At 37.3% G+C, this 27,670-nt stretch overlaps 1 protein-coding gene across 4 annotated transcripts; it reads right to left on the bottom strand.

Annotated features, from left to right (window-relative positions):
• Positions 1 to 631: 631 nt before the first annotated feature.
• Positions 632 to 22,994, bottom strand: LOC114471215 (tripartite motif-containing protein 16-like). 4 transcript variants are annotated; one of them, XR_003674952.1, is made up of 4 exons: positions 22,163 to 22,463; positions 19,311 to 20,552; positions 3,808 to 3,892; positions 2,119 to 2,251 (listed from the first exon to the last, which is right to left on the bottom strand). XR_003674952.1 is itself a non-coding variant. In XM_028459867.1 (3 exons), the coding sequence occupies exons 2-3, from the start codon at positions 3,862 to 3,864 to the stop codon at positions 674 to 676; spliced, it is 1,635 nt and encodes a 544-aa protein (XP_028315668.1). In that variant the 5' UTR covers positions 3,865 to 4,500; positions 22,848 to 22,994; the 3' UTR covers positions 632 to 673. The 4 variants fall into 4 exon arrangements, 3 of the variants coding, with proteins under 3 accessions (XP_028315668.1, XP_028315676.1, XP_028315684.1); XM_028459867.1 differs by lacking the exons at positions 19,311 to 20,552; positions 22,163 to 22,463 and adding an exon at positions 22,848 to 22,994 and having other exon boundaries at positions 632 to 2,251; positions 3,808 to 4,500; XM_028459875.1 differs by lacking the exon at positions 19,311 to 20,552 and having other exon boundaries at positions 632 to 2,251; positions 22,163 to 22,467.
• Between the last annotated feature and the right edge of the window lie 4,676 nt (positions 22,995 to 27,670).

Below are 27,670 nucleotides of genomic sequence, written 5' to 3'. Positions count from 1 at the left end.
AAAAACACACAAACCCTTTGATCTTTCATGTATCAATGCTCATATTGCTCATTATTCTAAATACTGACATAAATGTTGATCATTTGACTCCAATCAGACGTTCATATTTTTGTGATAAAAGTTGCCCATCATTGCTGAACATGATGACTAACTCAGACCTCCATTTATTTTGCTGCTCGTGCACCTCAGACAACATTAACATTATTTATGACTCCAAGTTAAAACCAACAAACAAACAATGAAGAAAGCAAAAAAATGAAATAAATGTGGAGTAAAAATATCAGGAGGGACGAGTAAAATTAGAGCAATGAGAGAAAGATTGAAATAATGATATTTTTACTCACTTTATCAACAATTTCACTAGTTTACAAAGAACAAGAACTATATAATAATGTCAAATGAAAAAAAAAACCACTTTAGTCACAAACATATGAAACATATGCAGGATTACAATGACAATTATTTACAGATCATTAAAAAAAGAAGCTAATTTTGACACATGCAGTTATTATAAATTCTCACCAGAAACAAATTATTAAGGATAAATTGTGATTAGATCATTATTATTGATCATTTATTATATTTGTATAATTGTGTTGGCACTGGACGACACTTTAAAAACTTGAACCTGTTGCAATAACAATAAAGATTTTATTCTATTCTGTAAGATCTGTTACAGTTCACACAACTCAGCATTTGCTCCTGTAGATACTAAACAAATAGGAAAACGAAGTCCAGCGTGGAGCGGCTCAGTGAAGGTGGTGTTCACTCTGTGGAGCAGAGTCATGGTGTCACCAACGCTGTAGAAGCTCAGAGTAGCTGCTGTGTGATCCACGTACACTCCAATCCTGGAGGAAACAGGACCTGATACATTAGTGTAGATGTTGTTATGGATAAATGTGTAATTGTTATGATCACACTGTAACATCCATGATTTGTCATCAGATCCAAACACACAGTTCCTACTGATGCTCTTGTATGCGACCCCTACACTAACCCATCCCCCTCTCACCTCCACCTCCACCTCCCAGTAACAACGTCCAGTCAGACTCTCTCTGCTCAGGACCTGAGGACACTCAGTGAATCTGTCTGGATGATGATGATCAGGATTGTTGAACATTAATGTTACTTTTCTGTTTCCTTCTGATAATCTGAGGCGTCTGTGAGCTGTGTTTGGATCCAGAGTGATTTTCTGTGAATACTGTAAGAATCCATCTCTGCTCATGGGCTCTGGCAGCTGTAGAACCTTCACTCTCTCCACAGTCCCACAGACTTTGGTCCAGTCCTCCATCAGGATGGTGTGGAGATGCTCTGTGAGCTCCTGGAAGCAGCTGTGAGGATGTGTGTGTGTGATGGAGGAGTGTGTGGACACACTGAGCGCTGACAGGGAGCTGTAGCTGAGGACAAACTGGATGTGGTCCTCAGTGGTGGAGATCTGCTGCAGCTCAGCGTCTCTCTTCTTCAGCTCACTGATCTCCTGCTCCATCTTCTTCTGAAGCGCTCGCACCACGCTCACTTCAGTCTGCTGCTTGGATCGGACCTCCTTCTCCAACTCAGAGCTTCTTCTGTGGAGGACACGGATCAGCTCAGTGATGATCTGCTGGCTGTGCTGCACCGTGTGATCAGCAGAGAGCTGGATGCTCTTCAGCTGCTCCTCAAGCAACTGCAGCTCTTTCCCTCTGTCCTGGATGTTCTTGTAGATGTCAGCTCGACTCTCCTGCAGCTCTCTCTGCCTCTCAGTGTGTTCTGCTGCAGCTGAAACAATGTAGTGGCCTTTATGTTCCTCCATGGAGCAGAGAAAACAGATACACTGCTGATCAGTGCGGCAGAACATCTTCATCACCTCATCGTGTCGAGAGCAGATGTTCTCCTGGAGTTTGTTGGAGGGATCCACTAGTCTGTGCCTCTTGAATGCAGCAGATTGATAATGAGGCTGAAGATGTTCCTCACAGTAAGAAGCCACACAGTTCAAACAGGACTTGAAGGCTTTCAGTTTCCTCTTTGTGCAGGAATCACAGGCCACGTCTTCAGCTGCAGCAAAGCTGGGACCTCCAGCAGCTTCTTGGAGTCTGCTCTCCTTTAACTGGTCCACTAACTCTACCAGCACGGTGTTCTTCATCAGGACAGGCCTCGGTGTGAACGTCTGTCTGCACTGAGGACAGCTGTACACGTCCTTCTCCTTCTCTCCATCCCAGAAGCTGCTGATACACGTCCTGCAGTAGCTGTGTCCACAGGGAACGGTCACCGGCTCCTTCATACGGGGAGAGATTTGTCTTAAAAATATTCACAAATATATTCACAATTTACACGTGTTTTATAATTTGTGTGTATTTATCATGAATTATCATGTGTAAATCTTTAATTGTGTTTGTGAATTATGTAAAGTGCGTTTGTGGATCAGTCAGCATTAGCATTTATTTTTGAGACAAACACAACAGTTTTTCTCAGATTCACACACACAAAGGTCCTGATCCACATGTGGAAAGCACCACCCCTCCACTAGGGGGCTGCCTAGAGACCAGTGTTACTTCTGCTGCTCCAAACACAGCTGCTTTTGATCAAAATGATCTTGTAAAACGTGTCCACCTCACACTGATGGTAAAGAGGCTTAATTAGTGTGTAGATGACGTTAAATAAATTATTATTATTATTTATTCAGAGGGTCAAAGTGGAAAACGTTCTGTTTCCTCCCTCCATTGTTATTCTACATTTTGTAAAAAGTCAGCTCCAAACGGGCGAGTTGGAGTTTTCTCGTCCCTCTCAAACTACCTCACTGGTAAAACAAACATAGTGAAGGCAGGTTAATATTACAGTTAATATATTTATGTTCAGTATATCGATAATTCATTATATAGATAAACTGTAGAGCGCTCACTATCAGTTTCACTTTTAGTAGCTGTTACACCACCTTGTATCACCTTTTTGTGATGATCTGACGTGTTTGTGACCCAATGCGATGCAGCGGTCAGACAAAACAATGAACTATCGTCTTAAATGAACTACTTCTGTGGTCAGAGGAGGAGAAGGAAGACTGTTAATGATTTACTACTGCTGTGATAAACACACACGCTGAAGCAGTGCTGAGCAGCGTGTGTTCACGCCCACTGTTGCATATGAATAAACGCCCCGAAATAGCCTGTTATTAGGAGCGCTCTGAAAGTGACTTTTCAGAAGCTAAAACTAAAGAAAACAGACTAGTTTGGGAAAATAAACCTCATTATTTTTATTCAACATATTTCATTCACCTAAGAATGCTTTGTGTGGTTGTACATGTGTATGTCTACAATGTTATGTAGGACTATGTCTTGTATAAATGTAACTAATTCATAAAATCCTACTCATTTATTTTGGATTAATGTTGATTAGTGAGTAGAAGGTGAGTGTGAACAAACATTCTCAATGTGACGTTCTTTTAGTTTCACTTTAGTTCCTCGTAGCCTGGTAACCTCTTTTACTTTGATTTACATTCAAACCTTGTGATATTTTAGATTATATCAGTGGTTAGAGGCTCAGAGGACAGTGTTAGATTAAACCTCAGTGTCAGATTATTACATCACCTAGTGGAAGTGTGTCTGATTGTCAAAACAACGTGATGGCCTTTCCCTAACTACTTTAGTAAATCTCCTAACACCTTTCCTTAACCCTGTGATGTCATCAATGGGGTTTAGGAAAAGTGGACAGGAAAGGAGATAGGAGGGAATATTCAGACACAGCCTGATTTACACACACACACACACACACACACACACACACACACACACACACACACACACACACACACACACTATAAAAACACGTGTCACATACCTTCAGCAGCTCCAGACACACGGAGCAGGAGAGGGTTTCTGTCTGTCTCTGCGCCATTTCACTGTCTGTGAGTCAGTGTCACTGCCTGAAAACCAGTTCAACAGCAGGGTGTGTGTTAGCACTTCCTGGTTACACCCAACACACACACACACACACACACACACACTGAGACTAGCAGCAGGTATGAAGGTAGAACTGTTGCAAAATGTGTATAAGAAATCCACACACAAGTGAAATAAATGTAATGTCACCATTGATAGGAAAAAAATATCGACTGATATTTATACATAAAATTAAATCTACAAACTTGTAATTCAACATTTATTCATGTTTTTTAACTGCTTGTGTAAATGATCGTTTACAACCACAACTCTCTGGTTATAACTTATCCAATCTACTGCTACAGATGTACAAACTACTTTTCTCGTGTTAATCTGAGCTGCTTGAGTTTTGCAACACATTTTGTGAGACGTTTGTAGCAAAACTGATTCATGCTCATAGAAATCAGTCTATAATTTTTTCTTTTTCCTATCATTTTTGACATTACATTTATTTAACATGTGTGTGGATTTTTTATACACACGCTCACATCATATTCTACGAGCTGTACATTTTACAAACATATCTGCCTTCATAGCAGGAGGCTTTCTAAACGTACCAGGGCAAAATTAAAGCATTTAATCTTGAATAAACCTATACATTCTGACGTACACGCGCACACGCACGCGCACGCACACACACACGTACACTATTAGTGAAGCTGTCATTAGAAAACCGAGCTCTGCAAATATTGTGGATTTTAAATGCATTTTGGTATTTGAAGGATATTTACAGCTGAATTAGTTGGTAATTTACAATGTTTTTTCTCTATATATTTTCTTCAACAACATGTACAGAAAAGATGGAATAAACTTTTTTGAGAGGGCTGAATTTGATGTTCTAAAGGGCCGGATTTGGCCCCCGGGCCTTGAGTTTGACACATATGATTAAGACTGTTAGAGTGGAGCTAGACGTGTGTAGATGTGTTTCTTTAAATCCAAACAATGTCTATCATGAGTTAGTCTGAGGGCATTTCCACCTTCAACACTGGGTTCCTGTCGGGAAAATGACAAAGTGTGACGCTTGGAATTCTGGGAATGTACAAAAACAGGATGGATTTTCCTGGCCACGCCCCCTGCTCTCAGCGTAACGCGTCTGTAATCTGAACTCATGCTTCCATCAGCGCTGTTACTCTCATGTGTAACGGGGACATCAGATTATCAGCACCACAGCACAGTGTGTATCTGGTTTAGAACAACATGTGTTACACAAATCATCATTACATCCACTACAGCACGTTGAGCATTAGCACTGATTAGCATTATGATCATTTGAACAAAGTGTGATGAAAGCTGGCAGCCAGTGCAGGTCATGTGCAGGGCTCAGCATCATGACATCATCATCATCAGCATGACACGCCTCCTAATCTGCTGACTTCACTGCTCAAGTTTAATCAACACAACAATCCCAGTCTGTCCCAGTCTAATCCCAGCCCCGTCCAGCAGGACAATGACCTCACCACGATGATGTCATCAAGGTGAGTCACTGATGTCTGTGGTAGGTATGAAAGACACACACACTCAGCTGAGATTTGGTTATTAGATCAGAGATAGGCAACTTTTATCACAGCAAGACCACAAACATGTGACTGTATCACATTATCAACATTCAGAATAATGTTATTCCATGTCATTTCAACAAATCACCCACTCACTTTGGTCTCAAAGAGGAAATATAGAACATGAGATATTTGTTCATAATTAACATTACTAGGTCAGTGCCCGTAGGAAGTATGTATTACTGTAATAAAGTGTGAGGTTTAGTAGTTGTTTCATGGATGGTTAAATGACGTGTTTGAAGGTGGGACGTCAGGGACATTTAGGTTTGTTGTGAAATGTGTAAAGTGATAAATATTGTGTTTTCATTAAGTTTGGCTTTTAGCAAGAACACTGTAGGGAGTTGAACCCCATCTATTCCCATTCCAGTTTGTTGTCCTCGTAGATCTGGATCTCCTCAGACCAGAACAAACTCGTTTAGTGTCCCAATGTTCTAATATTCCAATATTTCAATGTTCCAATGTTAAAAAAAGGGAGGGGCGTGGGGGGTGGGCTCTCCAGCGATTGGAACTGGTGCGCATGTGACTGTGATGGTTCCACTTCAGTGGACGATTTTATGAAATAATTTATTTACAATTACATTGCAGTCCAAACAAATCTGACATTGCACACCCTTGACCCAAGCAGCAGCCATGTTGAAAGTTTTAGGTCAGTCTGATCCTGATCCACAGAGATATTTGAGGAAGATTTAACTTTTACATTTAGATTTAACTTTTACATTTAGATTTAACATTTACATTTCAATTTATTTTTTGTGTACACATTTTTAACAATGATATAGAACATGCTGTTTTACATGAATTCATGTCTCAAATAAAACAAAAAAAATGCTAAATGTGAGTAAAGTGAGGTAAATGTTCAAAATATGTCGCTATGAAACGGTGACCAAGTTTTTACATTCGGCACCCCATAAAACAAAGACAGAAGCTGCGTGGGGCGTCTGCAGAGTGTTGAATAGAGACAAGCAGGTTAACAACAAACTCTACCGAAAGCTGCACAGCTGATACAAGCTCAGAGAGAATCATGTGTAGAAAAGCAGAAAATAAGATGTTTATCGGGAGTGGAGGATGTAAACTGATTAAATGACCAACTTAAAGCATGTGATGCAACATCTTTTCACATTTAGCCCAAAAGACAGCACAGGAGCACATATTCACATCTAAAGCTCAGTGTAGTAGTTTTATACAATACTGTGTTACAAAGTTCTGCCTTTGTGCCTAAGCTTTTTTAAGCATAATTTACTTTTTATATTAAAACTATTTTTATTTAAAATCAGACCCCAAATACCTCACATGCATGTTTTGGGATAATATCACACATTTAAACACTATTATTCCCTGAAAAAGATAAAAAAAAAAGGAGACTGAGTGTCTACGAGTGTAGCAAACGGACATGTCGGATTTCTCACAACGTAATATCAATATTGATTTCAGCGCGCTGCAACCTTCATCCTCCTTCATCTCAAGCACATACATTTAAATGAATAAAAGTCTTCTCCATTCACCCTATTTAGCATGTTTGGTATGATTTTGAACGATAAGAGAAGCACATACTGACGAGGAAATGGGTCAACAACTCTGCAAAGGAAGTGGAAGAACATAGTGCTGTAGTTAAACAATCTCATGTCAAATATTCTACAAAATCATTTAATTGTTCTCTTAACACCCAAACTTTGTGACTTTATCAACATACTGGACCTTAAACACTCAGTGAGGGCTGCAGGGACACTTTTCACTTTTAACTCCATTGTCTGATTTACATTTAACATTTAGATTTCGGTTCAACATTTAGATTTGACATTTAAATTTAGATTTAACATTTAAATTTAATATTTAACATTTAAATTTAGATTTAGATTTAGATTTAATATTTAACATTTAAATTTAGATTTAGATTTAATATTTAACATTTAACATGCAAATTTAACATTTAGGTTTAGATTTATATTTAACATTTATATTTAATATTTAACATTTAGATTTGGTTTAACATTTAGATTTGGTTTAACATTTAGATTTGGTTTAACATTTAGATTTAAATAAACATTTAGATTTAAATAAACATTTAGATTTAAATAAACATTTAGATTTAACATTTACATTTAGATTTAATGTTTAACATTTAAATTTAGATTTAATATTTAAAATTTACATTTAGGTTTAACATTTAGATTTGTATTTAATATTTAACATTTAGATTTAAATTCAGATTTGACTTAGTTAACTTAGTCGACTCCATTTAACCCAATTTAGCATTTTTGGTATGATTTAAGAACGTTTAATAGTCTTTAAAGTAGGGATGTAACGATTAATCGTAAGGCAGTTAAAAATCGATTCATAGGTATCACGGTTCATATCGATACTCTGAAATTTGAATCACAATACTTCTTTTTAAACAGAAGAGGGCGCTATCTATTTACCATTCTCTTGTCCAGAAGCGTAGACAGCGGGCGGAATCGCCTTCTACTCTTAAACATGTTCAAAAATGATTCCTTACCCCTTTAGCACCGAAAGAATATCTGTAATATTACGTGAATATCTGTAAAAGTCCCATTTTTCTATTAGCTCTGTCTGCTAGCATAGCATCTCTTCTTCACTGCAAGAATATCTGCATGCAACTGACCACTGGGTAACCAGCGCCCTCTGCTGTCCAAACAAATATCTGACGTAAATACAGTACAATGACTTTTTTTTTTAAAGTCCAATTGTTAAGACACAAAATACATTTTCAGTTGCACTTTTAAAAAGAAAAACAACTAGTATGCAGTTTTGCATTGTTTACTATAAAACCAGAATTTAAATTAAAGGGCTTCTTCTTCATTTGTATTATTCCTTTATTTATTTCATTCAAGATTTATTTTTAGTTAAATTGCATTGTTTTGAATAGTTTATCAATGGATTCTTTTGACAATGAAAAATAAAAGGAAAATAGTACAGTATTTTCTAGTTTTTTACCCCCAAAAAATAAAGAAATATTTGTCTACAGTCCCATTTTGTAAAATAAATCGTGAGAGAATTATACCGTGAACCCAATATCGTGAATCGTATTGGGAGTTGAGTGAATCGTTACATCCCTACTTTAAAGACATCTAAACAGGGCAAGACGATGAAATAGAAAATGAGTCCATAAACATTCTGAGTTCTGACAATAATTGAACAAAGACAAACAAGGAAAAAACCTCCATAAGTAAGAAAACATAGCAGGAGGAAAAGAACAGAGGAAAGAATGCAAAGAACGGGGACTGGTACAGACTTTAGTAAACACTGTGGTTAACAGTGAAACATGACTCAGACATTTAGAGTAGATGAGTCATCCATTACACTGAGTGTATATAAAGCACAGGGAGGAAATAGTAAGACATTCAACACCTAAAAATTAGTTTAGTGCAGAGATGGGTAACGTTTATCATGGCAGATAGAGCTGCAACTAACAATTATTTTCATAATCGATTAATCGGTCAATAAAGTAATCGATTAATCAATGAATCAGATTTTTTTTTTTTTAAACACATTTTATCTTAAAAGCACGTTTAAACCCAGCTTAAGCTAATTAAACTGAAATAAAAGTGTCTCTCGCGCACAAGTCATACACAAACACTGGCGCGCACACACAGTGACACTTGTGTGCGCACACACTAACACTCCTGCGCGCGCATACAAACACTCTGCGTGCACACAAACACTCATGGTTCGCACACAAACACTCTCCGCGCACACAATCACTCGTGGGGAGCGCACACACGAACACTTGTGGTCTGCACACACAAACACTCGTGGTGAGCACACACAAAAACACTTGTGGTCCGCACACACAAACACTCGTGGTGAGCACACACAAAAACACTCGTGGTCCGCACACACAAACACTTGTGGTCCGCACACACAAACACTCTGCACACACAAACACTGCACGCACACAAACACTCGTGGTCTGCACACACACAAACACTCGTGGTCCGCACACACAAACACTCTGCGCGCACACAAACACTCGTGGTCTGCACACAAAAACACTCTGCACGCACACAAACACTCATGGTGAGCACACACACAAACACTCGTGGTCCGCACACACAAACACTCTGCGTGCACACAAACACTCTGCGCACACACAAACACTCATGGTGAGCACGCACACAAGCACTCGTGGTCCGCGTACACAAACACTTGTGGTCTGCACACAAAAACACTCTGCACGCACACAAACACTCATGGTGAGCACACACACAAACACTCGTGGTCCGCACACACAAACACTCTGCGTGCACACAAACACTCTGCGCACACACAAACACTCATGGTGAGCACACACACAAACACTCGTGAGTGCACACACACAAACACTGCGCAAACACAAACACTTGTTGTGCGCACACACACACAAACACTCGTGCGCGCACACATATCTCTGCAGGTGAATCAAACGCTCTGCATCACGATCAGTGACATAAATCGCACAAGGCAACGAATCGATAATGAAATTCGTTGACAAAGCTTTTAATAGTCGACTTTTAGCAATTTTATCGATCCGCTGTTGCAGCCTTGATGGCAGAGTGACAAAAGTGTGATGTTCTGATCTGAGGATCACATGATCAACACTTACATGTCAGCATTTAGAACTAATATGAGCATTAACACAGGACACAACAAGGCTTTGTGTAATTTCATTTTCTGTTCTGTATATTTTGCTGTCATTTGTGTTGTTGTTTTGTGTGTTTTTTGGAGTCATTCTGTATAATTATTTTGTCACTTTGTGGTTTGAGTCATTGTTTTTTTTCTTTTTGTAGTGACGCGCCAAAACATTTTCGGCTGAAAATGGCCCAAAAGTAAATTTTCGGTTTTCGGGCGAAAAACTTTTTTGCACCAAAACAACCCGGCCAAAAATGGTTTTCATTTTCAGCCAACAATTTTCATTTCAGTGTATCCATATTTTTTAGTGTTCATTTTGTATATTTTAATGTTATTTTTGTGTCTTTGTTGTCTATTTATTTATTTCACAGTTATTTACTGTGTATTTTTGTGTGTTTTTGGAGTCATTCATTATATATATATATATATATATATATTGTTTTTCTGTGTTATGAGTCAATTATGATTAATTGTGTGTGTTTTCTATATTTTACTGTATTTTTGTTCATCTGTCTGTTTTTTTAGAGAAATTTGCGTTTTTGTAAGCAAATAATTTATTCATTGTAAAATAAAAACATGTAAAAATTTTTTTTTAGAAATTAGTTTGTGTTGAAGCTCACTTTAAAATAAAATGTAATAATGATGTAAATTAATTTGATTGTTTTATTAGAAATTTTATTTCTAATAAAATTGTAGTGATTATTATTATTAATATAATAATAATAATAATAATAATAATAATTGAAATACATTTAATATTTTTTTCTTTGTGATGAAGCCCCCACTGAAATTAAAAAGTAATAATAGAATATAAAAACAATATTATTTTTCTAATACCATTATATTGAATAATAATAATAATAATAATAATAATAATAATAATAATAAAGCTACTAACTAACTAGCCACGGTATTATACTTTTCTGATCTGTATTTATTAAATCAGTTTAAGCTGTCGGTATTTGTCAGTCTACAAACAGACCTTTATTTACGTTATAAACATATTTATATGTGTTTTATCAGTGAAAGGCTGTAAATGTAGCGGTGATAAAGTAGCACTGACTTATAAGGTGTGATTAGCCCACAGGCTTCCTTAGAGATAAGTGTCTGTATCTGTCAGTCAGTGTCTGTCAGTCAGTGTCTGTCAGTAAACATCATCATGGATCCACAGACAACACAGATAACTTTAAACTTACCGTCCTGAACTGAACTCACCTCTTATTGTTGATTCTAGTCCAGGAGAAACGAAGCCGTGTGGAAACGTTAATCCTTCAGTTACTAAAACATTCACTACAGACTAGTGACCATACACATACATAATAAATATATATAATATAATATAATATAATATAATATCTATGCTAGTGACAGCACGGAGCCTTCAGTCTGAACACAGGAACGGCAGAGCTGCGTAAAGCTGCACCAAGAAAACACAACAACGACTTCCGGTCTTACAAAATAAAACACAGCCATCCTACTGTAGTTGTTTAACAACTACCAGCATTACAAAATAAAATGTAGCACTCCTACTGTAGTTGTTTAACAACCACTATAATTACAAAATAAAATGTAGCAATCCTACTGTAGTTGTTAAACAAAGACAGACCTTACAAAATAAAATGTAGCCGTCATTTAACAACGACCGACCTTACAAAATAAAATGTAGCCGTCCTTTAACAACTACTGACCATACAAAATAAAATGTATCTCTCCTTCTGTTGTAGTTTAACAACTACCGACCTTACAAAATAAAATGTAGCCGTCCTTTAACAACTACCGACCTTACAAAATAAAATGTAGCCGTCATTTAACAACTACCGACGTTACAAAATAAAATGTAGCCGTCCTTTAACAAATACTGACCATACAAAATAAAATGTATCTCTCCTTCTGTTGTAGTTTAACAACTACCGACCTTACAAAATAAAATGTAGCCGTCATTTAACAACTACCGACCTTACAAAATAAAATGTAGCCGTCCTTTAACAAATACAGTCCTAAATACGCTTTTCAACTCAAGTGAATATGAAGAACAACATTTATTATAACATAAATGACACATTTTCTTTCTATTTAAAGTGCAAAACGTGTCACCGCAAATAAAAACACAGAAAACAAGAGACTGACAATTAATGTGAGTAATTATATAATAAAAACATGTCACGTTTCAGGGAAGTTAATTTAATGTTAATGTAAACGTTTTGTGCTGATTTTGCTCTATTCTGTTCTTTTTTGTTTTACTGCATCACAGCGTCATCTAGTGTCAATAAGCAGAATTATTATTATTGTTATAATAATAATAATAATAATAATAATAATAATAATAATAATAATTCTTATTCTTCTTATTATTATTATTATTATTTCAGTTCAGTTTGATGCACGAGCTGCTGACGCACGAGGGCGCCATTGAGCTGCTATTGGCTGCAGCTTTTCACTACAAGTGTATGAATCATTTAAATATATATTACACATATTCTGTATTGTGGGTATTCAACTACTTTGATAATAAAAAATGCATGATTGATTTCAAGTTGTTATAATTGTAATAATTTGATTACAACATCAATTGTTATTTAATGTGAAAGAAAGTTTTACAATATTTTTAAAAAAAATCAAAATCTCTCTACTTTTATGTTCAAATGTCAAAAACAACGTAAGCCCTGAGTGTTTCTCATATTTGTCTTCATGCTTATATACAGTCTACGTCAGGGCTGTCAAACTCATTTTAGTTCAGGGGCCAAATACGGAGCAGTTTGATCTCAAGGAGGCCATAGATTTTATACAGGGAATGAAATGTCAAGATTATTGTGCCCTAGTTGACACTTCTAGGTATACATAAAATACTAAATATGTAAACAGACCATATCCCAGATATAAGCGACAGATATCAGTATCAGTCCCAACAGGATTTTCACTTGAAATTTCCTTGATTTTTTGACCAATTATTATTTAATTAAGGAAAATGTTCCACAATAATTTGAGGAAAATTTAAAAAAAATAAAATTAATGTTTTTTCCCACAGTTTTACATTAAAAATGACTGCAATCATGTGACATAAACACCAGGTTATCTGTGAGCCCCTGCAAATATTGTTGAGTTTCATTTACACCAATGATTCTCAACTGGTGAGTTAGTTAGTTAGTTAGTTAGTTAGTTAGTTAGTTAGTTAGTTAGTTAGTTAGTTAGTTAGTTAGTTAGTTAGTTAGTTAGTTAGTTAGTTAGTTAGTTAGTTAGTTAGTTAGTTAGTTAATTTATTGTCCGCAGTGTGGAGATTTATCTTTGGTCTCATATAAAAACAACAAGCAGAACAACATAACAACAACAACAACAACAACAACAACAACAACAACAACAACAACAACAACAACAACAACAGCAACAGCAACAACAACAACACTTACACACAGACATCTTCATGGCAAGAAGCAGGACAGCAGTGGCAGTATACAACACATCAACAGGACATGGTGGTCAGTATCCCAATTGCTTTAGGGATAAAGGAATTTTTAAAAATATTACGATTTGCCCTTTGGCACTTTGTAACGTCTACCCGAGGGGAGAAGTTCAAACTCCCTATTGAGTGGATGGGACGGGTCGTTTGCTATTTTGACAGCTTTTTTCCTCAGCACTTCCTCGTACATACAACTTACTTGTTTCTGTTTTGTCCTATGATTTTTGAGGCAAGGATTACTATTCTCTGCAGCTTGCTTCTTCCTTTTATGTTTAGGTTCCCATACCACATTGCCATATTAAAAGTTAAAATGCCCTCTATCGGGTTCTTATAAACTGTTTCCATAATGTGCTTGCTCACTCTAAAGGAGTTGAGCTTGCGCAGTAGATGGAGACGTTGGATACAAGTTTTAAAAATATAGTCTGTGTTTTCACTGAAATTTAGATTACAATCAATATATGTACCTAAATATTTAAACTGGTCTACTACCTCTACATTTTGTCCCCTAATTATAAGGGGCTGCACAGGGTCCTTTTCATGAAAAACAAGTTCCTGTGTTTTTGTTACTCAAAAGTGGATCGTGAACCTGTACTGGGTGGGTCACGGACAGCTGGTCAAAAAATAAATAAATACTTAATATCTCTCCCATTGGACTTGTCTTTTATTTTGAAAGAAACTTTTATTTTGACAAACATGCTGTGAAATGTATGTTGCACGAGAAAATATATAGATTTCTGTTTTTTTTAAAAATTACATGTGTGTTGGTTGAATTGTAAAAAAAAAAAAGTGGGTCGCAATTTAATGACCATTGCAAAATGTGGGTCCCAGGGTAAGACCAGTTGAGAACCCCTAATTTACACAATGATTCATTTTTACCTTTTCTTGGGGGCCGAAATGGATGCTCCAAAGGGTCGAATTTTGCACCCGGGCCTTGAGTTTGACACATGTGGTCTATGTATTCATATCTGTGGGACATGTTGCTTTTTGTTGCTGATGTAGGTTTAAACTCAGGAAATACATCACGCATCGTTCTCCTTTAAGTGATTTGAAACAAAGATATGACTTATTATTGTATGTATTTACACAAAGCCATGAACACAGTCTGATATCAGTGAAAAGCTCACCTGAGGCCAATCCTCCACTAAACCCTGAGGAACTCTACACAGCACTGACCAAAATAAAGCCACACTCACCTCATGCAGTTTAAACACAGAGTGATGACAAACTGCACTTCATCAGTTTAGGAATAAAAACCAATAGAGGTGATCCAGGTTTATTTTTTTTAGAATTCAACCAAATCATTTTTTTTCAAAAATAGGAAATCTTTTTTTATAACATAAATCTATATTTTGTCCTGTGTAACACGCATTTCACAGCATGCCTGTCAAACGAAAAGTTTCTTTCAAAATAAAAGACAAGTCCAACATGAGAAATATGTATTAGTATTTATTTATTTATTTATTTTTGACCAGCTGTCCGTGACCCACCCAGTACAAGTCCGCGACCCACTTTTGGGTCCCGACCCACCAGTTGAGAATTGCTGATATAGGGCTCATGATACGAAATACTCACGATATGATATAAAAAATGACTAAAATGAAGTGAAGAGAAACAAATGTGTAACAAGGGAGTGTTTAGCTTCACAAATAAAAAATGAAAACCAAATTTACACTGTATATAAAATGTTTTGTTTTGCGTCTCATTTTCTCTGGTAATTTTTAACTTTGTTCTCCATGATTTGTTCTAACTTTTGCCAGTCTATAAAACTCCAAATGTTTTTACGGTCTGACGGATTGGTACAGCCAAAAACACGACAATAACCATTTTCTTTTGTTCGACGTTTGGGATCTGCTTTGTTTACCTGCTGAGTACCTCCAATATGGCGACTTCCGGTTTGATGACGCGGTGTTGACACGCTGTGAAAACCTTCTGTCAGTGCCCAATACTTTCACAAACTGGATCCTTTCAGAACTTTTACGTTTTTTACGTCACTTACGACAGAGCTGCTGGCACGTGATATTTGAATATAAACCAACCATACAACGTTTGTTATATATTTTAACTGTACACATTTAAATATGTGACTGTTTTGTGATGTTTTTATTGTTAATTTAAAAATAAAAAAAACAGATAACATAATACCCATCTTTAACAATCAAAAACCCAACAGAAAACAAGATAAACAAACAAAATAAATCAGAATTCACACAAAACATACTTTTCCAATTCATTTTAAATAGCAGGGTTTCAACCTTTTAAATAGTACACACTGCTGTAAAATAGGCGGACCAGATGAAGACGCGTTTCACGCATGCATTAGAAGGATCTGAAAGGATCCGGTCCGTGAAAGTATTGGGCATCGACACCCTCCATTAGTCTACAGACCATCCGCGATGTCCGCCATGTTGTAAACAAAGCAGCCTATGCTACCCTGCTACGGGAAGCACGAGGGTCAAATGTTATTGAAGCTGCTGCGGTCCTTTAACACTTTTTTACTTTGATTTTTGCTTTTCGTATTGACGTTTTTTTTTTTATATTGCAAAATTTTGTGCCACTGAATTTAGTTTAATTCCTAGAAACCAAAGAACAATGTGCAGAAATGCTGCTGCAGATTGTTTCATATTTTATTCAGTCTGTTCTGTGCACCTCCATCACTGTCTGGTTTGGATCTGTAACCAAACTAGACAGACACAGACTGCAACAGATAACCAGGACTGCAGAAAAGATCATCAGTGTTGAACTGCCCCCCATCTAGGGTCAGGTAACATCACTGCAGACCCCTCACACCATGAACACAATCTGTTTAAACTCCTCCCCTCCGGCAGACGTTACAGATCACTGTACGCCACAACAAGCTGTCATAAGAACAGTTTCTTCAGACCTGTTGCTATGAAATAACCCTGGAACTAAACTGTCACTGTGAATAAATATAAATCATATACGTATATTATTTAATTTAAATGTTCATCTAAGCACACACTTCATTGTAAATACTGAAAAATAAATGATCTCATGTTTACTTCATCATCCTTTTGCACTACTCACCACTACATTATTATTCCTATTATAATCTTATTATGTTATCCTATTTAGTCTTGTACACACTAGTCTTTAATTTACTGTTTATATTTTTAGTTGATTGTTATTATTTAATGTTCACATTGTTCAGTGAGAACACAGTCCACCAAAGTTAAAATCCTTGTGTGTTAAACATACATGGTCAATAAAGATGATAATGATAAAATAATAAATAAATAAATAAATAAATAAATAAATTAAAAAAAAAACCTGGGAAGGTCCAGACAGAACCCCAGGCCTATGAGCAGTGTGTGTGTGTGTGTGTGTGTGTGTGTGTTTACGCCCATTGAAGCCCATTGTCTGTCTGTTATCATTGTGCAGCAGCTTCCTCTGACTGAGGTAAATTTAGAGAAATAAGACGACACTTAATCATCTGCTTCACAATAAAGAGTCTACACACACACACACACACACACACACACACACACACACACACACACACACACACACACACACAGGAGCGCAGTGTTCAAGCGACTCATCACAGGCGATTGAAGCGACTGCAGTCGCTAAAGTCGCTTTTGGTGTGATTTCACCTTTAGTGTGTAACTGTTGTAAAGCAGTACGTGTTGTCACGAGAACGAGAACAGAGCTGCAAGACTTTCACCGGGTCGGAGGCAGGGAAAGTTGCAAGTGCTGTTTTCTGGCCAGAGACAGCGGGGAGGGTGAAAGATATATTAGTTTAAACAATTCTTGACAATTTAAATGAAAATAATAATAATCTATATTTTAACTAATTTTTTTTTTTTCTCCAAAATATGATCTCTATGTATTCAAATTAAATCTTTGATTTGAATTATTTATTTTTTAAATCAGGATCCAATGGAGTCGTTGGTTGAGTATTTTCTTACGTCCCTAAAAATGACTCATAATACACAAAACAATAAAATGACACCCAGAAGAACTCCTAAAATACAAACAAAAACACACAAACCCTTTGATCTTTCATGTATCAATGCTCACATTGTTCATTATTCTAAATACTGACATAAATGTTGATCATTTGACTCCAATCAGACATTCATATTTTTGTGATAAAAGTTGCCCATCATTGCTGAACATGATGACTAACTCAGACCTCCATTTATTTTGCTGCTCGTGCACCTCAGACAACATTAACATTATTTATGACTCCAAGTTAAAACCAACAAACAATGAAGAAAGCAAAAAAATGACATAAATGTGGAGTAAATATATCAGGAGGGACGAGTAAAATTAGCGCAATGAGAGAAAGATTGAAATAATGATATTTTTACTCACTTTATCAACAATTTCACTAGTTTACAAAGAACAAGAACTATATAATAATGTCAAATAAAAAAAAAAACACAAACATATGAAACATATGCAGGATTACAATGACAATTATTTACAGATCATTAAAAAAAGAAGCTAATTTTGACACATAGTTATTATAAATTCTCACCAGAAACAAATTATTAAGGATAAATTATGATTAGATCATTATTATTGATCATTTATTATATTTGTATAATTGTGTTGGCACTGGACGACACTTTAAAATGTCATTGAACCTGTTGCAATAACAATAAAGATTTTATTCTATTCTGTAAGATCAAAATCATTATAATTTCAATAAAATGTTGTTATTAATAATGAAAATATATTTATATATATTTGTAATAAGATTTTAAACTGCTTAATTTTTTTGGTGGTTTTTAAACTCTGTTTAATGTATTCTGTTACACCTTAAATCATGTAAAGGACATTGAATTGCCATGTGTATGAAATGCACTAAACAATTAAGTGTGTGTATGTGTGTGTGTTCTGCTGCTTTGTGTGTGTTTTAAGTCTTTAAAAAAAAAAAAGAAAAGGCTCAGAAACCCACACCAAAATAATTAAAATCTATATTTTTATTGATTATGAAGCCTAACAATGTAATCAATAGAATGGAAATAAATTAAATGATAGATATTAGTTTTTAGTGTATTTTACAGCTGATTTAGGACCTGTTAGCATTAGAGATGCTAACAGAAAGCTAACACAAGAGGAAGGTTAACTTTTATGGGGTTATTTATTTCAGACTCAGTAATTGTGATTAATTGTAATTGAACTTTCTGAGAATAAAAAAAAATTATAATTGGAAAAAAATGCCGGTCACTGTAATCGTAATTGAATTATAATTGAAAATGGGTAATTGAAGATGTAATTGTAGGTGAATTGACTCCAACCCTGGTAGGAAGGAAGCAGGAAGTGAAGCAGGAAGTGAAGCAGTGCTGCGTCTTCATGGTTTATAGAATGTTTTAGATTCCACTTTCACTTTGACTTCACCACATCTTCTACAGAAACAAACCTGCTTTAACTGCAAGAAGAAACAAACCTGGTCTGTTACAGTTCACACAACTCAGCATTTGCTCCTGTAGATACTAAACAATTAGGAAAACGAAGTCCAGCGTGGAGCGGCTCAGTGAAGGTGGTGTTCACTCTGTGGAGCAGAGTCATGGTGTCACCAACGCTGTAGAAGCTCAGAGTAGCTGCTGTGTGATCCACGTACACTCCAATCCTGGAGGAAACAGGACCTGAGACCTTAGTGTAGATGTTGTTGTGGATAAATGTGTAATTGTTATGAGAACACTGTAACATCCATGATTTGTCATTAGATCCAAACACACAGTTCCTACTGATGCTCTTGTATGCGACCCCTACACTAACCCATACCCCTCTCACCTCCACCTCTACCTCCCAGTAACAACGTCCAGTCAGACTCTCTCTGCTCAGGACCTGAGGACACCACCCAGTGAATCTGTCTGGATGATGATGATCAGGATTGTCTAACATGAATGTTACTTTTCTGTTTCCTTTTGATAATCTGAGGAATCTGTGAGCTGTGTTTGGATCCAGAGTGATTTTCTGTGAATACTGTAAGAATCCAGCTCTGCTCGTGGGCTCTGGCAGCTGTAGAACCTTCACTCTCTCCACAGTCCCACAGACTTTGGTCCAGTCCTCCATCAGGATGGTGTGGAGATGCTCTGTGAGCTCCTGGAAGCAGCTGTGAGGATGTGTGTGTGTGATGGAGGAGTGTGTGGACACACTGAGCGCTGACAGGGAGCTGTAGCTGAGGACAAACTGGATGTGGTCCTCAGTGGTGGAGATCTGCTGCAGCTCAGCGTCTCTCTTCTTCAGCTCACTGATCTCCTGCTCCAGCTTCTCCTGAAGCGCTCGCACCGCGTTCACTTCAGTCTGTTGCTTGGATCGGACCTCCTTCTCCAACTCAGAGCTTCTTCTGTGGAGGACACGGATCAGCTCAGTGATGATCTGCTGGCTGTGCTGCACCGTGTGATCAGCAGAGAGCTGGATGCTCTTCAGCTGCTCCTCAAGCAACTGCAGCTCTTTCTCTCTGTCCTGGATGTTCTTGTAGATGTCAGCTCGACTCTCCTGCAGCTCTCTCTGCCTCTCAGTGTGTTCTGCTGCAGCTGAAACAATGTTGTGGCCTTTATGTTCCTCCATGGAGCAGAGAAAACAGATACACTGCTGATCAGTGCGGCAGAACATCTTCATCACCTCATCGTGTCGAGAGCAGATGTTCTCCTGGAGTTTGTTGGAGGGATCCACTAGTCTGTGCCTCTTGAATGCAGCAGATTGATAATGAGGCTGAAGATGTTCCTCACAGTAAGAAGCCACACAGTTCAAACAGGACTTGAAGGCTTTTACTTTCCTCCTTGTGCAGAAATCACAGGCCACGTCTTCAGCTGCAGCAAAGCTGGGACCTCCAGCAGCTTCTTGGAGTCTGCTCTCCTTTAACTGGTCCACTAACTCTACCAGCACGGTGTTCTTCATCAGGACAGGCCTCGGTGTGAACGTCTGTCTGCACTGAGGACAGCTGTACACGTCCTTCTCCTTCTCTCCATCCCAGAAGCTGCTGATACAAGTCCTGCAGTAGCTGTGTCCACAGGGAACGGTCACCGGCTCCTTCATACGGGGAGAGATTTGTCTTAAAAATATTCACAAATATATTCACAATTTACACATGTTTTATAAATTATGTGTATTTATCATGAATTATCATGTGTAAATCTTTAATTGTGCTTGTGAATTATGTAAAGTGCGTTTGTGGATCAGTCAGCATTAGCATTTATTTTTGAGACAAACACAACAGTTTTTCTCAGATTCACACACACAAAGGTCCTGATCCACATGTGGAAAGCACCACCCCTCCACTAGGGGGCTGCCTAGAGACCAGTGTTACTTCTGCTGCTCCAAATACAGCTGCTTTTGATCAAAATGATCTTGTAAAACGTGTCCACCTCACACTGATGGTAAAGAGGCTTAATTAGTGTGTAGATGACGTTAAATAAATTATTATTAATATTTATTCAGAGGGTCAAAGTGGAAAACGTTCTGTTTCCTCCCTCCATTGTTATTACACATTTTGTAAAAAGTCAGCTCCAAACGGGCGAGTTGGAGTTTTCTCCTCCCTCTCAAACTACCTCACTGGTAAAACAAACATAGTGAAGGCAGGTTAATATTACAGTTAATATATTTATGTTCAGTTTATAGATAATCCAGTATGAAGATAAACTGTAGAGCGCTCACAATCAGTTTCAATTTTAGTAGCTGTTACACCACCTTGTATCACATTTATGTGATGATCTGACGTGTTTGTGACCCAATGCGATGCAGCGGTCAGACAAAACAATGAACTATCGTCTTAAATGAACTATTTCTGTGGTCAGAGGAGGAGAAGGAAGACTGTTAATGATTTACTGCTGCTGTGATAAACACACACGCTGAAGCAGTGCTGAGCAGCGTGTGTTCACGCCCACTGTTGCATATGAATAAATGCCCCAAAATAGCCTGTTATTAGGAGCGCTCTGAAAGAGACTTTTCAGAAGCTAAAACTAAAGAAAACAGACTAGTTTGGGAAAATTAACCTCATTATTTTTATTCAACATATTTCATTCACCTAAGAATGCTTTGTGTGGTTGTACATGTGTATGTCTACAACGTTATGTAGGACTATGTCTTGTATAAATGTAACTATTTCATAAAATCCTACTCATTTATCTTGGATTAATGTTGATTAGTGAGTAGAAGGTGAGTGTGAACAAACATTCTCAATGTGACGTTCTTTTAGTTTCACTTTAGTTCCTCGTAGCCTGGTAACCTCTTTTACTTTGATTTACATTCAAACCTTGTGATATTTGAGATTATATCAGTGGTTAGAGGCTCAGAGGACAGTGTTAGATTAAACCTCAGTGTCAGATTATTACATCACCTAGTGGAAGTGTGTCTGATTGTCAAAACAACGTGATGGCCTTTCCCTAACTACTTTAGTAAATCTCCTAACACCTTTCCTTAACCCTGTGATGTCATCAATGGGGTTTAGGAAAAGTGGACAGGAAAGGAGATAGGAGGGAATATTCAAACACAGCCTGATTTACACACACACACACACACACACACACACACACACACACACACACACACACACACACACACACACACACACACACACACACACACACACGCACACACACACACACACACACACACACACTATAAACACACGTGTCACATACCTTCAGCAGCTCCAGACACACGGAGCAGGAGAGGGTTTCTGTCTGTCTCTGCGCCATTTCACTGTCTGTGAGTCAGTGTCACTGCCTGAAAACCAGTTCAACAGCAGGGTGTGTGTTAGCACTTCCTGGTTACACTCAACACACACACACACACACACTGAGACTAGCAGCAGGTATGAAGGTAGATATGTTGCAAAATGTGTATAAGAAATCCACACACAAGTGAAATAAAAGTAATGTCACCATTGATTGGAAAAAAATATCGACTGATATTTATACATAAAATTAAATCTACAAACTTGTAATTCAACATTTATTCATGTTTTTTAACTGCTTGTGTAAATGATCGTTTACAACCACAACTCTCTGGTTATAACTTATCCAATCTACTGCTACAGATGTTCAAACTACTTTTCTCGTGTGAATCTGAGCTGCGTGAGTTTTGCAACACATTTTGTGAGACGTTTGTAGCAAAACTGATTCATGCTCATAGAAATCAGTCTATAATTTTTTCTTTTTCCTATCATTTTTGACATTACATTTATTTAAGATGTGTGTGGATTTTTTATACACACACTCACATCATATTCTACGAGCTGTACATTTTACAAACATATCTGCCTTCATAGCAGGAGGCTTTCTAAATGTACCAGGGCAAAATTAAAGCATTTAATCTTGAATAAACCAATACATTCTGAGTGAACTCATCCTTTATAACTCAGTAAGTTGATCATTTATACCGTGAAAATGGCTGTTTATAATAAAGGAAGTGATCAGCCCTGTTGTCTCCCCTGTCCCCCTGCTGCACGCACACACACACACACACACACACACACACACACACACACACACACACACACACACACACACACACACACACACACACACACACACACACACACACACACACACACACACACACACACACACACACACTATTAGTGAAGCTGTCATTAGAAAACCGAGCTCTGCAAATATTGTGGATTTTAAATGCATTTTGGTATTTGAAGGATATTTACAGCTGAATTAGTTGGTAATTTACAATGTTTTTTCTATATATATTTTCTTCAACAACATGTACAGAAAAGGTGGAATAAACTTTTTTGAGAGGGCTGAATTTGATTTTCTAAGGGGCCGGATTTGGCCCCCGGGCCTTGAGTTTGACACGTGTGATTAAGACTGTTAGAGTGGAGCTAGACGTGTGTAGATGTGTTTCTTTAAATCCAAACAATGTCTATCATGTATTAGTCTGAGGGCATTTCCACCTTCAACACTGGGTTCCTGTCGGGAAAATGACAAAGTGTGACGCTTGGAATTCTGGGAATGTGCAAAAACAGGATGGATTTTCCTGGCCACGCCCCCTGCTCTCAGCGTAACGCGTCTGTAATCTGAACTCATGCTTCCATCAGCGCTGTTACTCTCATGTGTAACGGGGACATCAGATTATCAGCACCACAGCACAGTGTGTATCTGGTTTAGAACAACATGTGTTACACAAATCATCATTACATCCACTACAGCACGTTGAGCATTAGCACTGATTAGCATTATGATCATTTGAACAAAGTGTGATGAAAGCTGGCAGCCAGTGCAGGTCATGTGCAGGGCTCAGCATCATGACATCATCATCATCATCAGCATGACACGCCTCCTAATCTGCTGACTCCACTGCTCAAGTTTAATCAACACAACAATCCCAGTCTGTCCCAGTCTAATCCCAGCCCCGTCCAGCAGGACAATGACCTCACCACGATGATGTCATCAAGGTGAGTCACTGATGTCTGTGGTAGGTATGGAATACACACACACTCAGCTGAGATTTGGTTATTAGATCAGAGATAGGCAACTTTTATCACAGCAAGACCACAAACATGTGACTGTATCACATTATCAACATTCAGAATAATGTTATTTCATGTCATTTCAACAAATCACCCACACACTTTGGTCTCAAAGAGGAAATATAGAACATGAGATATTTGTTCATAATTAACATTACTAGGTCAGTGCCCGTAGGAAGTATGTATTACTGTAATAAAGTGTGAGGTTTAGTAGTTGTTTCATTGATAGTTAAATGACGTGTTTGAAGGTGGGACGTCAGGGACATTTAGGTTTGTTGTGAAATGTGTAAAGTGATAAATATTGTGTTTTCATTAAGTTTGGCTTTTAGCTAGAACACTGTAGGGAACTGAACCCCATCTATTCCCATTCCAGTTTGTTGTCCTCGTAGATCTGGATCTCCTCAGACCAGAACAAACTCGTTTAGTGTCCCAATGTTCTAATATTCCAATATTTCAATGTTCCAGTGTTAAAAAAGGGAGGGGCGTGGGGGTGGGCTCTCCAGCGATTGGAACTGGTGGACATGTGACTGTGATGGTTCCACTTCAGTGGACGATTTTATGAAATAATTTATTTACAATTACATTGCAGTCCAAACAAACCTGACGTTGCACACCCTTGACCCAAGCAGCAGCCATGTTGAAAGTTTCAGGTCAGTCTGATCCTGATCCACAGAGATATTTGAGGAAGAGACACACACACACACACACACACACACACACGCACACACACACGCTCACACACACACACACACACACACACACACACACACACACACACACACACACACACACACACACACACACACAATCACACACACACACACACACACACACACACACACACACACACACACACACACACACACACACACACACACACACACACACACAGACAGAGATTTTTTGCTTTCAGAGATGTTTTCAAAAATACATACATTTTCTGATGCAATTGTTATTGTGTTTTTAACCTTATTAGTGAAAAACTAATAAACAAATGATGATAAGACACAGAGCCGAACTAAAATGGTCTCATTTAAATGATTTTCAATATCCACGAATAATGAAACAACCTAAAGTTGGGGTCCAAAGTCGCATAAAGAAAATGTGTTTTTTATCCCAATAAATCAGAAGAAAGACGTATCTGTGATTAATCATTAGTGATGTGAACAGTCTATGTTCATAGCTCTAAGCTGATCACATTACAGGGAGCTGAGACATATGCTAAGTAGTTTACTGAACATGTTCCAGACCCAAACACACACTGACTTTGTGACTATTTAGAGGAGCTGACATGTCCACCACATAGGGTGTACAGCAGATCTGTTTCTATATTCTGAGAGAGTGGGTGGAGCTATATTTCAGTTCACTGGTGGAAAACAGCTTCAAACCTTCCTCCAGCCCAGCATTAACCCTCAAATGGCCCAATATCAGGTTCAGTACCACAAGTTGGAGACCACTGCTTTTTATTTGACATCAAAATATGAAAAATGCACACAAACAAATAAAATGTACACATTCAAAACATTTCTCCAAAATCTCACAAGGCAATATCAAAAATATAATTTTTTTTTTCTAAAAAAACAAAATGACAACAACATGCACAAAAGAAAAACAAAATCACACAATTAAAAAACATCAATATAGACAAAACAAGAACAAAACTAAAAAGTCAAACCTAAAATTCAAATGACTCCAAAACCACAAAATGACAACAAAATTAGACATAAGAACAACAATAATACTCAAATTTTCTCCCAAAACATAAAATGACAACATATTAAACTAAAGAAAAACCAAAATACACAAAACAACCACAAAAATATGTAATATTTACTCCAGAAAATCCCCACAATGTTTGAAAACTCACAAAACAATGACAAAATCACACAAAACCTCTGTTCTTTTCCTGTATTTATGTTTAGATTTGTCATTTTTCTAAATGCTGACATGAATGTTGATCATGTGACCCTTAGATGAGATAAAATCACTTTATTGTGGCCCCGATGTGATAAAACAGTTTACTGCAGGACAAAGGACCAACCAGGCTCTGTGTGTGTGTGTGTGTGTGTGTGTGTGTGTGTGTGTGTGTGTGTGTGTGTGTGTGTGTGTGTGTGTGTGTGTCTCAGTCGCTCCTTTCAGTTCCTGTCACTTATTAACCAGTCTCACAGCAGAATTCTTGATGGCTGACATCACATCACAGCGTATAGACACAAGAGGCCCAGACTGTTACAGCACTGAGTCCATAAAAGGAATAAAAACACCTCCACTTCCTCAGATTGTCCTGAGCAGAAACCCCCCCCCGGCCCGGATGATGAGTGCTGCTCAGTGCTGCTCAGTGCTGCTCAGTGCTGCTGAGTGCTGCTCACCTGTTGCTCCACAACAATCTGCCCAATGTCCAATCACAAAAATGACTCAAACTGTAAATGTGTATTATGTGGATAATCAATGAATTGATGTTATGTAGCAGTGGTTCACAAACGTACTGGAAGATCAGACAAGGGCAACTGGTGGCCCAGGGACCCACATGTGGCCCCCAAAGTAAGAGCACAGGTTTATGCCAAAATCACACAAAATGAAAGAAAAATACAGTAAAGGATAAAAAACCCACAAAATAAGAATAAAAATAAACAAAAAGGCAAAAAAAAAGACAAAATGACTTAAAAAAACATGAAACGAGAGAAAAATTAGAATCAGAATATTCCTGTATGATCCCAAGGAGGAAATTCTGCAGACGATCACATAGATAGATCAGTAAATCAAAGATCATTTACTCACAAACAAATGTAGGTTTGTTTGTTTTGATCTCCACTGTAAACACTGTCTTATTGACATTGTTGGAAAAGTTTGGTGAATTGCATTCTGGGATGTGGATTCCTGTAGACCAGTGTTTCTCAACCTTGGTCAGATGCCTTCAAGAAACTAAGAATATTTTTTTGAACAATTTTTGCTATTTTTTTTTTTTTTTTTTTAACCCTTTTTCTGCATCTACACCAAACTTACCATATTTTAACCTATTTTCATCACTTTTTCTTGCCATATTTTTGCTCATTTTAATGCATTTTTGGTACATTACTCCCATTTCTGATACTTCTCTATCAAATTTCAATTCCTTTTCTGCACATTTTTTACACTTTCAAAACATTTTCAGCACTTTTAAACCCTGTCCACCACTTTTTCACCTAATGTCACATATTTTGACCCATTATTGTCACTTTTAACAATATTTCATGATTATTTTTGCCATTTTAACCACATTCACAATTTGTCACGCTCAGTTTAAACTATTTGTTCCTACTTTTTAAACTACCCCAACCCCCTATCCTCCCAATTTCTGCCACTTTTAAGCCAATATTGACGTTTTCAACCCTTTTTTCCACTTTTTCTCTCCGTTTTTGCCTACTCTAATTTGCAACTTTTAACCAATTTCTGTGGTTTTTAAAATCCTTTTTCACCATCTTTTCCACTATTTTTGATCACTTTAACTCTTTTTATTTCTGATTAAAACAAGGATTTATATCTTTAAGATGACTATTGGTAGTTTCCGTGTGACGCCATTTTTTTTGGCAAAGTAGATTACGGTTACGGACACTGATACGATCTAGTTATATTTGCAGCAAATAAGTGCAAATAAGTACTTTACACATCACATACCCATTCACAACACAGC

Source organism: Gouania willdenowi, chromosome 1, assembly GCF_900634775.1.
Source record: "Gouania willdenowi chromosome 1, fGouWil2.1, whole genome shotgun sequence".
NCBI lineage: Eukaryota > Metazoa > Chordata > Actinopteri > Blenniiformes > Gobiesocidae > Gouania > Gouania willdenowi.
Note: the sequence above shows the minus strand (reverse complement) of the source record. Positions and strands in the feature narration are given on the sequence as shown.

Excerpts from the sequence above, each read along its gene's own strand:
- LOC114471215 (XM_028459867.1), bottom strand. The coding sequence starts at position 3,864 with ATGGCGCAGAGACAGACAGAAACCCTCTCCTGCTCCGTGTGTCTGGAG. Across the intron at positions 2,252-3,807 it reads TGTGTCTGGAGCTGCTGAAG|GAGCCGGTGACCGTTCCCTG; the intron begins GTATGTGACACG and ends CCCCGTATGAAG.